This window comes from Chrysochloris asiatica, unplaced genomic scaffold (assembly GCF_000296735.1).
Source record: "Chrysochloris asiatica unplaced genomic scaffold, ChrAsi1.0 scaffold00174, whole genome shotgun sequence".
In the NCBI taxonomy this organism is placed as follows: Eukaryota; Metazoa; Chordata; class Mammalia; order Afrosoricida; family Chrysochloridae; genus Chrysochloris; species Chrysochloris asiatica.
The window spans coordinates 1203917-1220402 of NW_006408692.1; the positions used below are offsets into that span (position 1 = coordinate 1203917).

Genomic DNA, 16486 nt, shown 5'->3' on the forward strand with positions numbered 1-16486 from the left:
CCCCAAACTTTGCTCTATTCATGTCAACTCTACTCTGAGGAGGCAGCTCTTTCCCAGTTGTATTTTGAGTGCCTTTCAACCTGAAGTGTTCCTCTTCGGGCACTATATCTGTCAAAATGTTCTGTCACTATTCTAAGGTTTTCAGTGATTACCAATCAGAAAGAGTCCACTTCTTCTTCCTAGACTGTCATAGTCTTAAAACTCCACTGAAACCTGTCCACCATGGGTGACCCTGATAGTATTTAAAATACCAGTGTCATAGCTTTCAGTGTCACACCAACACATGTGCCACCACTGTCTGACAAACTGACAGATGATTGGTGGAAATATTCAACAGAAGTTTGATAAAGTTCACCTGTAAAACCACCGGAACCTGAGGTTATTTAGCAGGGAAGGGCTTTGATTACCATGTCAATTTATTTAATACTTTGTTTTATTTAAGTTTTCTGATTTTTCCTGCATTAATTTTGGCATTTCTTCTAGATTAAAAAAAAAATATTATTAGCACTCTTGTGGATGTTTGTAAAGTATTGTTCAGCACATTTTCACTCCTTCCTATCCTGAGATTAGAGCTAATTGCTTATCTTATTGCTAACCAAAAGATTGATGGTTCGAACCTACCTTCTGCTCTATGGAAGCAAGATGCCACTGTCTGCTTCCATAAAAATGTATAACCTTGGTAACCCAGTGAAACAATTCTGTGCTATTCTATGGAGTTGTTGTGAATTGGAATCCACACACACGCACACACATACCTATTGGTATAGAGTTTGGGCACAGGTCGTGCTTTGGTCAGTAAGATATTAGGGAACTTGACATTCGCAGAGACCTTAAATATCCTCTGGGCAGGAATTATCCTTCAGCTCCTAGACAGCTACAGTACTAGGAAACTGTCTCTTAGCTCAGCTTTCCTTCTGGCCCAGCCAGCCTAAAGGATATGGCTATTCCATCAACAAGATGAGCTCAGTAGCTCATGGCAGCAGTGACTTAGGATGGCTGGTATATTACCAGACTCTCCAGAGATATGTGTATACTTTTTTAAATCCTGCACTGTGTCTGAGTCTCTTAATAATGAATGATACATAATTCATATATGCTTATGATACCTCCAGTCATAGTCCAAAATAACTGAAGTTAAATAGGTATTTTAGAGTTAAAAACAAAATGAAACAAAAACACAACAACTCTTTCTGTTATTCTAGACCCCTGGCTGCAAATGTACGTGACACTCCTGGCAGCTGTTTACACATCTTCTATGCCTCTGTTCTAGTCCATGGCCTTCAATCTCTGAACTCTGCTTTTCAAATCTGTATAATTCTTCTTTTCGATCACCTTGAAATGATGGGCACATGTCATAGTATGCAGGATGAAAAGGGGAGGTGGACCAAACTTTGGTGCCCTGAACTTTCTTCTCACAAAGAACCCACAGCCAACCAGGAGTAGACGAGGGAGTGCTCTCTACACAGAGATATGTTGAAAGAGATGACTTTTCTTTAGGACAAACTAGCAAAATCAGATGCACATAGCAAATGGAGGTGGTGAGTCGGGAACTTGACTTGGAGGCCCTTATCATTTTAACAATGTGATCACATTAAAAGAGTATACATTGAGTACTATTTTGGATTCAGCAGGGGCTAAAGGTTGGGGAATAAGATTGCAGAAGTAAAAGACAGTGGTCTCTACCCAGAAAGAGCTTGGAAGACAGCAGTGACATAGATAAACAGAAAAATTATTTGGGAAACTTGAATGCTTGACATTAACTACAATAGAAATTGGAAAGGAGACTTTAGATTTGACAGCAGTGTTGATAGGTATGGTTGAGGAAGGAGGCGGTTGGAGAAAGTGAAGGAAACACTATATTATTTTCACTCATGTAATTAGCACAACTCCTGGTGTGGCACTATAGGATAAGCACTGGACTGCAAGCCAAATGTCAGTGGTTCAAACCCACCAGTTGCTCCTTAGAAACCCAGTGCAGGGTTGCTGAGTCAGAATTGACTCAACAGAACTTAACAAGAAAAACGAGCACAAAGATTAGGGGGAAGGGTAAGAAATGGTGTTGGGCAGAGGAGTCAGTCCTTCAAGTGGAGCCCTGGTTTTATTGTGGTCGATGGGTCTGTCAGAGTATGGGGTTGCCTTTGAAACAGGCAGTTTTTAACTTCACTGAGAATGTCACTAAAGAATTCCATAAAAGATTTAGGATCTGTATAAGGGAGAGTATTATATCACTATGGTGTTAGCTGCCTCTGACTCGTGGCAATGCCACGTACAAAGGGATTGAACGACTGTGATCTATAGGTTTTTCACTGACTGATGTGGAAATAGACTGCCAGATCTTTTCTCTAGTCCATTTTAATCTGTAAACTCTCTTGAAACCTTCTCAGCATCACAGCAACCCACAATCCTCCACTGACAAATGGGTAGTGGTAGTGCTGAGTGACTGGTTTCGAGGCATCGATCTCTTTTTGGTCTTCCTTCTTGTCCAGCTTTCACCTGCAGATGAGGCATTTGAAAAGATCACGGCTTCTATCAGGTGCACCTTAGTTCTCAAAGTGACATTTTTTTTTTTTTTTAACATTTTAAAGAGGCCCTTTGCAGCAGATTCGCCCGTTGTCATTTTTCATTTGATTTCTTGATTGCTACTTTCCATGGGCATCGATTGTGGATCCAAGTAAAATTAAAATCCTTGACACTTCAAACTTTTTTCATTTATCATGATGCTGCTTATTGGTCCAGTTGTGAGGATTTTTGTTTTCATCATGTTGAGGTTTATACTAAGTGTTGTAGTCTCTAATCTTCATCAGTAAGCACTTCAAGCCCTCCTCATTTTCAGCAAGCAAGGTTGTGTGATGTGTATATTGTAGGTTGTTAATGAGTCTTCTTCCAATCCTGATGCCACCTTCTTTACATAATTCTGTATTTTGGATTATTTGTTCATTACACAGATTGAATAAATATTGTGAAAGGATACAACCCAGACACACACCTTTCCTAATTTAATACCATACAGTATCCCTTTGTTCTAGTCAAATGACTGCCTCTTGGTCTATGCACAGGTTCTGCATGTGTACACCGAAGTGTTCTGTGATTGTCATTCTTTGCAATGGTATCCATAATTTGTGTGATCCACAGTTAAATGTCTTTCTTTGCACAGTCAATAAAACATAGGTAGCCATCTTTCTAATGTTCTCTGCTTTCAGCCAAGATCCGTCAATCTCAGCAGGATTTCCCTTGTTCCCCATCCTCTTTTGAATCCAGCTTGAATTTCTGGCAGTTCCTTGTCAATGTACTGCTATACCCATTTTAAAATTATCTTCCGTAAAATTTTACTTGTGTATGATATTAATGATACTGTTTCATAATTTCCATATTCTGTTGGTTCACCTTTCCTTGGAATAGGCCAAATGTGGATCTCTTCCAGTCAGTTGACCAGAAAGCTGTTTTCCAAATTTCTTCACATAGATAATATGTTTAGCATTGCATTCATTTATTGAAATATCTCATTTAGTATTCTGTCAGTTTCTGGGGTCTTGTTTTTCTCCAATGTTTTAAGTGTAACTTGGACTTCTTCCTCTAATACCAGCTGTTCTTGATCATAAGCTGCCTCCTGAAATGGTTGAACGTCAACCAATTCTTTTTGGTACAGTGACTCTGTGCATTCCTTCCATCTTCTTGATGATTTCTGCTTTGCTCATTGTTTTGCCTTTGTTATTGTGAGCCATTGAGTTGGTTTAACACATAGTGACCCTGTATAGAGTTTCTGAAGCTGTAAATCTTTGTGGGAGGAGAAAGCCTCATATTTATCCTGTGATACTGGTTGGTGAGCTAGAAACATTGACATTGTCATTCACAGTCCAGTGCTTATCCTACAGAGTCACCATACTCCCATTTTGCCTATAGCATGCTTCCGTATCCATTCAGTTCTTTCAGTTTGAGAAATGCCAAACATGTTCTTCCCTTTTGGTTTTCTAACTCAAGGTCTTTGCACATGTCGTTATAATACTTTACAGTCTTCTCAAGCTGCCCATTGAAATACTTTATTCAACTCTTTCACTTTGTCATTCCTTTTGTTTTTTAGCTATTCTGTGTTCAAGAGCAAGTTCATATCTTTTCTGACATCGACTTTGTTCTTTTCTTTCTTTCCTATCTTTTAAATTACCTTTTGCTTTTTTCATGTATGATGTACTTGATGTCATCACTCAACTTGTCTGATTTGGGCCATTAGTGTCCTTTGCATCAAATCTATTCTTGAGATGGTCTCTTGATTCAGGTGTGATCTACTCAAGGTCAGAATTGGGCTCTCATGTACTTGTTTTAATTTTCTTCAGCTTAACTCGAATTTTCATATGAGGTCTGTTCCACAGTTGACCCAGCCTCTTTTTCCAGATGTAGTTGATTTGATTCTTGTGCATTCCATCTGTGAGGCCCACATGTGTAGTCACCATTTATGTTGTCGAAAAGCCATTGGTCTTGCAAAATTCTATCATGTGACCTCAGGTGTCTTTTCTATCAGCAAGACCAGTTATCAATCCTTCTTGTCTCCAACTTTTGCATTATGGGGAGCTTCCAAGAGTGTACAGGAAAATTCCATTATATTTAATTCTGTTTTTCTGTTCACTTTTTGAAGTCCCTAATGTAATCACCAGTAAACATCAGTATATCTTAATTGTATATTTAAGCCATTTCAGACTACAGAAATTGATAAAAACTTCAATTATTTTTATATTTGGCATTAGTGGTTGGTACATAAATTTGAATAATGGTCACATTAACTAGTTTTCTTGTAGGCATATGGGTAGTATGCTGTCGCTGCCAGTGTTGTAAATCAGGATAGATCTTGAAATGTTCTATTTGACAAATAATGAGATATGAATGTGACACCCCTTCTCTTCATTTTGTCACTCCAGTCATAGGAGACCATGTATTGGTCTAAAAATGGCCAGTATTGGTCCATTTCAGCTCATGAATGTAAAGGATATCTATCTTTAATGCATTCCATTTAATTATTGATGACTTCTAATTTTCCTTCATTTATACTTTATGTATAAAGGATAGGGCCTTCGTGCCACTCACAATTCAATTTCACCATCTAAGCCTCTGTGTATGTGTGTATGTGTGTGAGTGTGTGTGTGTGTGCTTACACAGCTTGGGGAGGGTGGCCTACACCTTTTTTTGATTGTTGTTGTTGTTGCCAACATGCGCACAACGTTTTATTACAGTGCAGTCAAAAAGACAGTGGGTTTCACTTAACAGAAACTCAGGTCTATCTATACTGCCTCAACCTCAGGTCACATGAGGAAGACCTAGTTCTTGGACCAGGGAGGGATAGTGGGGGACATAGGGGGAGGTGGTAAGGGGTCCCCAAACTCCACTTCAGAGACCCACTCACAGCTGGTTGAGGAAAGTACAACAGGGGTAGGATCTGACTGAAAGGAGGTAACCTCTAAAGTTTTTGAGCAATGTGATCAAAAAGAAGAGTGACTTCTACTCATCCTCAGAGTGGCAGTGGACATGAGCCCCTCTCATGTGGGAAGAGTCTAACCCTTAAATTGCTGGGCCTCCTTCCACAGACCAACAACCTACCCTAGTCTCACATAATAGAAAGAAACCCAGGAGTGTCCTCTCTCCACCTGTTCTCCTCTGCTCTAGGGCTCCAGTCAATTCTGAGTCCTTAGGCTTGGGCCCCTAATGATAAAGAGTGTTCATATTCACTCCAGGTCACAGGAAGAAGCAGGCTATCTGTAACCATCCTGTCCATGTATTTATACTTTTGAAATGCTATTTATACTTCTTATGTATAAAGTATAAATGTCTATGTTCCGATTATTAATGGACATTTGAGGTATGTTGTTGTTGTTAAGTGCCATTAAGTTGGTTCCAACTCATAGTGACCCTGTATAGGATTTCTGAGGAGCAGCTGGTGAGCTTGAACTGCCTACCTTGCAGTTCAAACTGACCTTGCAATCCAGATCATTAACCCACAGTGCTACACCAGGACTCCAAGGTATAAAGGAGTTAAATCCTGTGCAAGATTTGTAAAACTAGGACGGACATTTTTGCCATAATAGTGGGTAGTTCTTATCCAGGGGTAATACCTCCTCACCCTCAGGGTGTGTGGATAAGTATACTCAGGTTGGGGTAGGAGGTATTACTAGCATGTATTAGATAAAATCCAAGGGTGTTGAGAGCCCTACAGTGCACAGAGAACAGCCCTGCACAATGGATTACCCTACCAGAACCCCTAATGGTACTAACCCTTCAAGTTGCTGTTGGATATCTGTTGAGTTTGGGTCATTTGGGTTCCACTGTACAGTTTTGCCATATTATCTGTAATAACAATTTAAAGATTTTCTTCTAAATTCACTTACTTTATATTTACTCATCTTTTCCTTGCAACCATTTCAAATGCTATTTATACTTTTTTAAATCTCCTTAAAATATATGTCGTTATTATGTTGCAAAATGTTCATCCGTGTACCACCTGGTATCAGCTTGCATACCACTAGAGGCTTTTACATTGTGCTTTGGGGAAAAAAGTGACCAGATGGTCACATTGAATTAACTTGTAGCTTGACTTGATTTTATGCAATAGATCCTTGGGAGTTGAACTAAGGTCTTAAGATTCTCACTTTTAAGTAACCTTGTGTTTAGCAGAATTTACAAGCTGAAAGGGCCCCTTGAGAAAGCTTCTCCAGATTGAGGTCAGACAGTGTAACCATCTGTTGTTACATGTTTATGTGTGTAAGGATGTCTAGTTGGAAGGCCTTGATTTGTTCTTAGTGGGTAGTACTTATGTGCCAGTGACCTTTGCTCCAGCCCATGTCCACAGTCTGCTATGTGGCACTACTTGTAATGATGAAGAATGAGAGCATATCCTGTCCTCATTTCCAAATAATTGGCTCAAAGCATATGTTACATTAATAGTTGGCAAGGAGTCAAAGAGACTGATGACAGCGTGTAGCAGAATGAAAGACATCCCTTTCCCAATACCCAATCAAATGAACCAAAAAGCAGTTCCAAGCAAAAACAAACCTAGACTCAGAGTCACCAGCAGCAACCAAACAAACAACCAAACTGATTACAACTTTATGCCATGAACTTGAGTAGTGTCAAGAAAGGAAGAAAGCCCCTCACCCTGCCCCCCTTAGAGGCAGTGCTGAGAAAAGAAGATGAAGTGACAGAGTCCTAAGGGTTCCTACTAATGCAGTTCATATGGAAAGAAGCTGGCAAAGGAGGTAAATGACAGGCTTGTAAATGTCAAGAAGCACCTTGACTGAGCAGAAAGTGGCCCAGGGTAAGTCATCTTTCTAGCCTCTGGGCTGATTAGGAGAAAGGATGCCAGAAGTGCTGCATTCTGACTAGGCAGAAGGAGCTATCAGGCATTTAACTGGCTTCCAAGAGAGATGACACCCTGCAATGGTTAAGTTCTCCCTCTCCTCTGTGGCAGGATCAACTGCAGAAAAGTAAATGGAAAGCAACAGTCAACCTCAAATTATAGCTCAGAGGGAGAAAGGCAACTAGTTCTGCATAAAATGAGGAGAGTGTCAAGGATACATTAACCTATTATAACAGAACAAAGAGAAGTTCTAGAAAGAGATGGTCTTGCCAAGAATGAACAAGATGAGGATGGGCGTCATGACAACCATATGAAAAGGCTGCCGCAGAGGAATGAAAGGAAGGACTACAGCTTGCAAAAATAAACAATCTGGTCTCAAAGAAAACCCAGTCCAAGAATACTCACCCTTACGAGTCTCTTTTGCTATAACAAACCAGTTGCGGTCAAGTCATTTGCTACTCCTGGCGACCCCTTATGTGTCACAGTAGAACTGTGCTCCACAGAATTTTCAAGTCTGAGCTTTTAGACTCTTCTGTCAACTCGCACCTCCAACCTTTTGGTTAGCAGTTGAGCTATCACCCAGGGACTATAGAAGATGACAATATGAATTCAGTAAAACAAAAAACCCTCAAAATATAGTTAAAATAAAACAGCAATGGATTATTTAAAATTAATTTGATGGCTGTTGTTGAGAATATATACAGCAAAACATACACGAACTCAATAGTTTCTACATGTAGAATTCAGTGACTTTAATTATATTCTTCAACAATGTTCACCTTCCTTCTCCGAGTTGTTTTTCTCTTTCAGTAACGTAAATTCACTAACCCTTCAAGTTGCTGTTGTCAGTTTGGTCCCATATAGATAATTCTTAAAAGAGCATAATTTGTTGTTGTTGTTGTTGTTATGTGCCATGGAGTTGGTTCTGACTCATAGTGACCCTGTACAGGGTTTCCGAGGCTGTAAATCTTTACGGGAGCAGAAAGCCTCATCTTTCTCCCGCAAAACAGCTGGTAGTTTCGAACTGTTGACCTTACAGCTCACAGCCTGATTTGTAACCACTATGCTATCAGAGCTCCTACTCAAGGTAAACATTTTTTTACCAATCAAGCTAAGCTATTGACTGATCTTAGAAGACTTAAAGGGATATTTTTGGTTTAAGGTTTTAAGACTACCTAAGGGCAATAGGTTGGGGGTTCATCCAGCCTCCATGGCTCCAAGAAGTCTGGAGTCAATGAAAATTTGAAATTCTGTTCTATTACCACCACCCCCCATCAGAATTTTTCTATAGGATCTTTGATCAATGGGATTGTTTTAAAGGATAGTTTTAAGAGCCAAAAAAAGGAATTGAGAATAAAAACACTATGTATGTTTAATAAATAAGAACCATAGTGGTGGGGTAGAGGGCAACAGAAATACATGGCTGAAGATCAAATGAATGTCATGGGGGTAAAGTACAAAAGGGAGTCACAGGAAGAGGTTATGGCTGTAAGAGAGAGAACAGTAGCCATGGAGTCCTGGTGTGGTGCTGTGGGTTAATGCACCAGACTGCAAAGCCATTTGAACTGTAAGGTCAGTGGTTCAAACTCACCAGCTGCTCCTTGGAAACCCTTAACAGGGTCACTATGAGTCAGAATCGACTTGATGACACTCAACAACAACAACAACAACAACATGAAGGTTAGGCAAAGCTATCTTACATTTAGAGAGGAAAATAATTTAAAGGTATAGAGTAGGAAGAAGAGACTCTTTGGTCAGAAAGTCGTGCAACATGACTGGAAAATCGGATCTAAAATGACTGAGTAATACCTGCTCTAAAACTGAGTACTACAGACTCTACCCAGAAAAAGCAGATTCCACATTTAGGAATGATCAAGTTGGTATCAGAATTTTCTACACCATAAAACGTGAGCAAAGCCTACAGACTTGTAAAGGGAATAAAATTAAGATAATATAAGCATTGTATTATAATTTTAAATTATGAGAGTGAGTAAAATATTATCCATACTCTGGTTATATTAAAATATCCAACCCTGTGCATGGCTGATGACAAAATTAAGCATGCACATGAAGTGATTCTGTCAAACAGATGAGTGACAGTGGATTGTGTATTAAATCATTTGCAAATCAGCCATGGCTCTGCCTGTGAAACAATCCATGACAAACTTGGGTTTGGAAACGTTTGTACAAGATGGGTACTGAAACAACTCACAGAAGAACATAAACAGAAGCGTTTGAACATCTGCAAACAAAAGTTGGACCAATATTCTAAGTAAAGTAAAAATTTCTTAAATCCTTACTGGTGATGAGACATGGGTTCATCACTATGAGCCTGAGCGTAAATGGCAAGAGTATGGAATAGAAACATCCGCAATTGCCAACCAAGAAAAAGTTCAAAAGTCAACCATCAGCTGGAAAATAGATGCTTACAGTTTTCTTGGATTCGCAAGACCAGAAAACTATCATGAAAAAGGCTCAACAATCAGAAGTGCTCATTACAGTGAGATACTTACTGAAGAGTTGAAACCTGAATTTTGGATTAAATGAAGAGGACTGCTATCTGAGGGTGTTGTGATGTAGGATGACAATGTACAGCTATACACCTCTGTCCACACTGTTGACACTCTGTGCAAACTTCATTTTGAGGTGTTAAAGCATCCTCCCTATATTCCTGATCTCGCTCCATTGGGCTTTTGCCTTTTTGGTCCCCTGAAAACAGCCCTTTGAGGATGAAGATTCACTTCTTATGAAGAAGTGAATATAGCAGTGCATTTGTGGCTTATAGCTCAGATTAAAACATTTTTTAAAATAAGGGAATATGAAAGCTTGTTGACAGATGCACCAAGTATATTGATAAACAATGAGATATGCAGAAAAATGATGTATTTATCTTTTTAAAAAGTAGATTAAAATAAATTCTACAGCCAGAGTATGAATAATTTTTTACTCACCCCTGTATATTAAAATAATATAAGATATAAAAATAATATAGAATATGATTGGAGGAAGACTCATTAACAATCTGTGATATGCAGATGATACAACCTTGCTTGCTGAAAGTGAAGAGGACTTAAAACATTTACTGATGAAGATCAAAGAGCACAGCCTTTGGTATGGATTACATCTCAATGTCAAGAAAACAAAAATCCTCACCACTGGACCAATAAACAACATTCTTATCAATGGAGAAAAGATTGAAGTTGTCAAGGACTTTGTTCTTCTTGGATCAAGTATCAACACTCATGGAAGCAGCAGTCAAGTAATCAAATAACATTATTGCACTAGGCAAGTTTGCTGCACAAGACCTTTTTAAAGTGTTGAAGAGCAAAGATGTCAGCTTGAGGACTAAGGTGCACCTGACCCAAGCCATGGTATTTTCAGTAACCTCATATGCATGTGAAAGCTGGACAGTGAATAAGGAACACCATAGAAGAATTGATGCTTTTGAGTTATGGTGTTGGAGGAGAATAATGAAAGTGACATGGGCTGCCAAAAGAACCAACAGATCTGTGTTGGAAGAAGTGCAGCCAAAGTGCTACTTGGAGGCCAAGATGGCCAAACTTCATCTGCCATACTTCGGACATATTGTCAGGAGAGACTAGTCGCTGGAGAAGGATATCATGTTTGGTAAGATGGAGGGTCAGAGAAAAAGAGGAAAACCCCCAACAAGATGGATTGGCCAAGTGGCAGCATCGATGGACTCAAGCGTGGCAACAGTAGTGAGGTTGGCCCAGGATCTGGCAATGTTTCGTTCTTCTGTGTATAAGGTCACTATAAGTCGGTATTGACTCGATGGCACCTAACAACAACAATTATGCAACATAGAGATATGATTATCATTATTACAAAGTTATTATTTGGCATAAAAGTAGCATGCAAACTCTCTTGACCTGAAAGAACTCAAGGAAGATAACAACCATCAGCATTTCTTAAAATAAGAAAGCCACCCTGTGATGTAATTGACCCAAATGACTAAAAGCAAAGTGATAAACTCAGTAGATAAACCACAGTTAAAGAACAATAACAAGAAAACACTTGTGAGCATTTAAACCAGTATATATAGTGTAGTTTTAAGACTAAACAACTGGGGAGATTATGGTTACAGAAGAAAACGTCAATGTTTCGTACCCTGACGGGAAAAACAAAAAAGTATAAGCAGCAACAATCAGGAGATGTGAAGAAAGAGGGAGGAAATATAATGTTAATTATAGAGGATTAATATGAGAGCAAAATTAACCTCTAAAGTTTCATCATCTTTTTTTCATAGTGTAAAAAATTTTCAGTATTTAATTGAAGGTTAGAAAATCATTTAGTTTCACTTCTGCTTTTTTATGTTAAATCTGAGCAAAATTAAATTTAATTGCTCTTCTAGGAAAAAATTATATAGTCCTTCTAATTATATTCTTCTAAAAGTATATGCACATAAAGAGATGTCCAGAATGATGTTCACCCATGTAAAAGCAATGGTGTGATATTGGCTAGCTTGTTGCCTTTATACTTTTCTGTGTTGCTTGAATTCTTTTGAATGAACCCACATTTCTGTATTGTTGTTGTTGTTAGGTGTCATTGAGTTGGCTCCATCTCATAGCGACCCTATGCATGATCAAAAGAAACACTCCCCCTTCCTGCACCATCTCACAATTGTTGTTATACTCGAACCTATTGCTGCCGCCACTGCGCTAATCCATCTCCTTGGGTGTCTTCCTCTTTTTCACTGACTCTCCACTCTACCATGCATGGTGTCCTTCTGCAGAGACTGGTCCATCCTGATAAAATGTCTCAAGTATGAGAGATGAAGTCTTGTCATTCTGGCTTCTAATGCGCATTCTGGATGTACCTCTTCAGCCCAGATCTGTTTGTTCTTCTGGAAGTCCATGGTATTTTCAGTATTCTTCTCCAACACCATCATTCTTACTCATTGTTCAACTTTCACATGCATGTGAGGTGATTGAAAATACCATGACTTGCATCAGGCATACTTTTGCCATAGAATCATGACTATTAATTTAAAAGCCATAAAGTCATTACTCTTCATATAAAATCTTGGTCAGTAGTGTTATCTTTATTCTGATTGCTTCATAGTCATTTAAAAAATATTGCAGTTTTGACAAACTCAGGAAAGAGTCCTGGACAGCTCATGCCTTAAAGTATTGGCAAGTGCCTAAGGCGAAAGGCATGTGTTATGGAAAATGTCTGTCATTTTAATAGGATGTCTTTTGTATTCTTAGTGAATTCATAACTGAAACTCTGGTCAGAATGCGGTGGGGGGTGTGTGTGAAGTGGGATTGACCCAAGTCTCTATGATGTTAATGGACAGGAACTGTAGTCAGCTATGCTGTTGTATCAACTGTCTGAACCAGGAATATGAAACCTCCTAATCCTCGCCTAAGCAGTAACTATTGCTGTTGTTAAGTGCAGTCAAGTCAGTTCCGACCCATAGCGAGCCTTTATAGGGTTTCCGTAGAGCAGTTGGTGAGCTTGAACCACCAACCTTGTGGTTCTAAGCAACTATGCAGTCCAATGCATTAACCCACTGCTATATACCAGGTGCAACAACTAGTAAAAGAGTCCCTCTTGCCACTGTGAGTGCCTTCACTTTCTTGAATGTGCCATGTTCTCCTGCCTCTGGGCCTTTGCACATGCAGTTCCCTCTGCACCGAACAAGCTTTCCCTTGCTCCTTCTTCAGGCTTCAATGTCAACTATCCTTCCTCCAGAAGACCATCTCTGACCAGACTGGGTTAGGTCCCACTTCTGTATAACCAGTGACACTTCCCGTAGCATCTGTCTAATCGCTTGTTCAATGCCAGACCCCCTCAGTGGACTGACTTCAGGGAGGCTACAATCTCGGTTAGGAAGTGAAAGCACTGGTTTTCTCTTCCTCTTCTGGGTTCTGCCAGGATGTTAACTAATCCTATGGCCCCTGTTGCTAGCCATGTATTCCTCCCTCCTTTCTTCCTGCATCCTCTACATTTTGGTTTTCCTCAGCAAGCCTTTTGGCTCCTGCTTCAGTTAAAATAAACAAACTGCAACTGTTTTAAGTTCATCAGGAGAGAATAGCTAGGAGGCACTGGTCACCCCCTGCAGGAAGCAACACTCATTACTTGGGGATCAAGACCTGTCCCTGAAGCCACAGGCCAGTGTTAAAGTGAACTGGGGACTATGCAGATATTAAGCTTCCCAGAAGAGCTCTTGTTTGGCCTTCGGTAAAATATATAGAGGTGACAAAAGCATGTTACATGTACATTAGTATTTATTGCAGAATCATTCACTGTAACTAAAAGATGGAAATCACCTAAGTGTTCATCAACAGAGGAATGGATAAACAGAATGTGATATATGCATACAATAGAGTATTATTGTATCGGAGCCACAAAGAAGAGTGAAGTCCTGATACATACATCAGTGAACCTTAAAAACATTTTGCTGAGTGAAATAAACCAGACACAAAAGAACAATTACTGTATGACCGCACTTATATATATCTAGACTTGATGGATGAATAAAGACAAAATCACTAGCAGAGGCTGAAGGAAGTGGAGAAATGGGAAGTGCGGAATTGTTGCCGAAGAACTGAGCTTCTGTTGAGATGATGGAAAACCTTTAGAAATGAACAACAGTGATGGTTGTACAACATGATGAATGCAAGTAATGCCACTGAATTGCATACCTCAAAATGGCTACGTGGCAAATGTTTGGTTACATATGTATTCTACCACAACAAAACTTTTTAAAAGCCATATTGCAAATCAGCATGTACCATGCCACCCTAAAATGCACATAGAAAAAACACTGTAAGGAGCTTTGGTAGCGTAGTGGTTACAAATCGGGCTGTGAACTGCAAGGTCAGCAGTTCGAAACTACCAGCTGTTCCATGGGAGAAAGATGAGGCATTCGGCTCCCGTAAAGATTTACAGCCTCAGAAACCCTGTGCAGGCTTGCTATGAGTCAGAACCGACTCCACAGCACATAACAACAACAACAAGGAAAAAGACGAAAGTATTAAAATATTTTTCTCTAGTGGAAATTCTACATATTTTTATTTTCTTGATTTCAGATTTTCTGTAATGTTTCCATAGATGCTTAAATGTCACTTACGTGTGGCATTGCACTGAGCAGCCCCCAAGAAGCCTAGGAACAGTTGGTCCAGCTATTTACTCACTTCAGCCCATATTCGACTCATTTGCTAATTCTTACCACCACTCTGTCTTTTTTCTCCTCAGGTGATGGGGTGCCTGGGATCCCCCCCCACATCCTCAACAGCTCCCCATCGGACCGGCAGATTAACCAGCTGGCGCAGAAGCTGGGCCCTGAATGGGAGTCCATGGTACTGTCCCTGGGACTGTCCCAGACAGACATCTACCGCTGTAAGGCCAACCACCCCCACAACGTGCAGTCTCAGATTGTGGAGGCCTTTGTCCGGTGGAGGCAGCGCTACGGGAAGCAGGCCACCTTCCGGAGCTTGCACCAAGGCCTTGAGGCTGTGGAGGGGGACCCCTCCGTACTTCAGCACATGTTGAGGTGACGGTGCTTTCATCTACTCACTGGAGACGGAGCCTCCACGGCACATGTGCAGATTCCTGATCTTTAGCTAGAGGGGGACAACAGGTTCTCCTTGACATGGTTTGAAAGGCCAGACTGCTCAGTACACCTCCCATATTGCCTTGATGAGTCATTGTTTTTAATCACTGGAAGATTGCTTTGTTGTAATTGTGCAGTTTTTAGTTGTGTGGTTGCTTTAATACATTGATAAAATCATAGTGGATTTAAAATAGCTTTATCACATTGCATACAGGTGTCCTATACATAAAACACTCACTTTGTGTTGCCTGGGAACTGAACTGTGGACTTTGTTGTTAATGATGATAATGATAATAAAAAGTGAATTACTCTATAGAATGTGTTTCTTTTATGAGAATGTATTACCCTCCCCCATGTCCCATTCTCATAGTGCAAAGATTACGGCTATCATCATTTCTTTGGAACCAAATTGATACTAAAAGTAACATCGTCACTTTTTCTATGCAAGATAAATAGCTCAGGCAAGATGGCTGTATCAAATTAAGACACTAAAGCTCCCTGCAAAGACCCGGTCAAGTACAAGCATGCATGCCCGAGCCCTTCATCGCTGAAGACTGATGAAGAAAACCCTGTGCCACTAATTCATGATCTGGTCAGATTCTCATACTTTTTGGTCACATCGCTGTACCCATGGCATCGCCAATAAACTGATGATGCCATTTTGAACCTTGGGATTGTTACTTTGTTATCCTCCCCTGGGTCTTGGCTTTTGTTCTCACCACTCAGAGTCACAGTTGTGAATGAGTGAATGCAGCTGGGCTTGGCTGTATTCAGTCATTCATAAAGTGGGCTCTGATGATTAGCTAGGCCATCCTGCCATCATCCTGCCATCATATAACAGGCACAGACACTTCTGTGCTACATCCATAGTCAGGCACCGTTAGTGAAGAATCGGCCTGCGAGGGGCTGACAGTCAGGGCCCAGACAGACATTAGGGTGTCTTGACTTGTTGTTCTTAATGAGTAGGCTGTCTCCATCACCAAGTGACAGCAGCAATGGCTTGGGACTAACCATGCTCTTGCAGGTTTGTAGAGTAGAAGTACGGAGCACACCAAATTACTGTCTCGTTTTACCTTTGGCTGTGAATGACCATGTTACATGGTATCTGCTCAGCTCCCAAGAGAATAATGTAGGCAATGTACCTGCAAGGTCTCTGGATGCTTTTATTCAGGAGACAATTCTGCAATTCCAGACACTTCCTGTCCCAAGTAAAATTCTGAATGAATACTATGAAGTTGCACAGTATTAGCAGACACTGGCAAAAAAAGATTTTGAAAAAAGTTTCCTCTACTTTTTAGGGTTGAGGGATGTGTGTGGATTCATGAATGTGTGTCCCCTTCTTTAAAAAACATTAAGTTTTATTAATTTTTCTCAATGAATGTATGTTGTTGTTGTTGTTGTTGTTGTTGTTAGGTGCCATCAAGTCGGTACTGACTCATAGCGGCCTTATGCACAGCAGAACGAAACACTGACCGATCCTGGACCAACCTCATTATTGTTGCCATGCATGAGCCCATTGATGCTGCCACTTTGCCAATCCATCTCACTGGGAGTCTTCCTCTTTTTCTCTG

General features: G+C 40.1%; 1 protein-coding gene across 1 annotated transcript in view; it reads left to right on the forward strand.

Moving 5' to 3' along the window:
* The window catches only part of CRADD (CASP2 and RIPK1 domain containing adaptor with death domain), a 284056-nt gene extending 269197 nt beyond the window's left edge, over positions 1-14859 (forward strand). The window contains exon 2 of the mRNA XM_006871809.1: positions 14558-14859. Within this exon, the coding sequence (XP_006871871.1) occupies positions 14558-14859 (302 nt within the window). The remainder of the gene's footprint in view (positions 1-14557) is intronic.
* The last annotated feature ends 1627 nt before the right edge of the window (positions 14860-16486 follow it).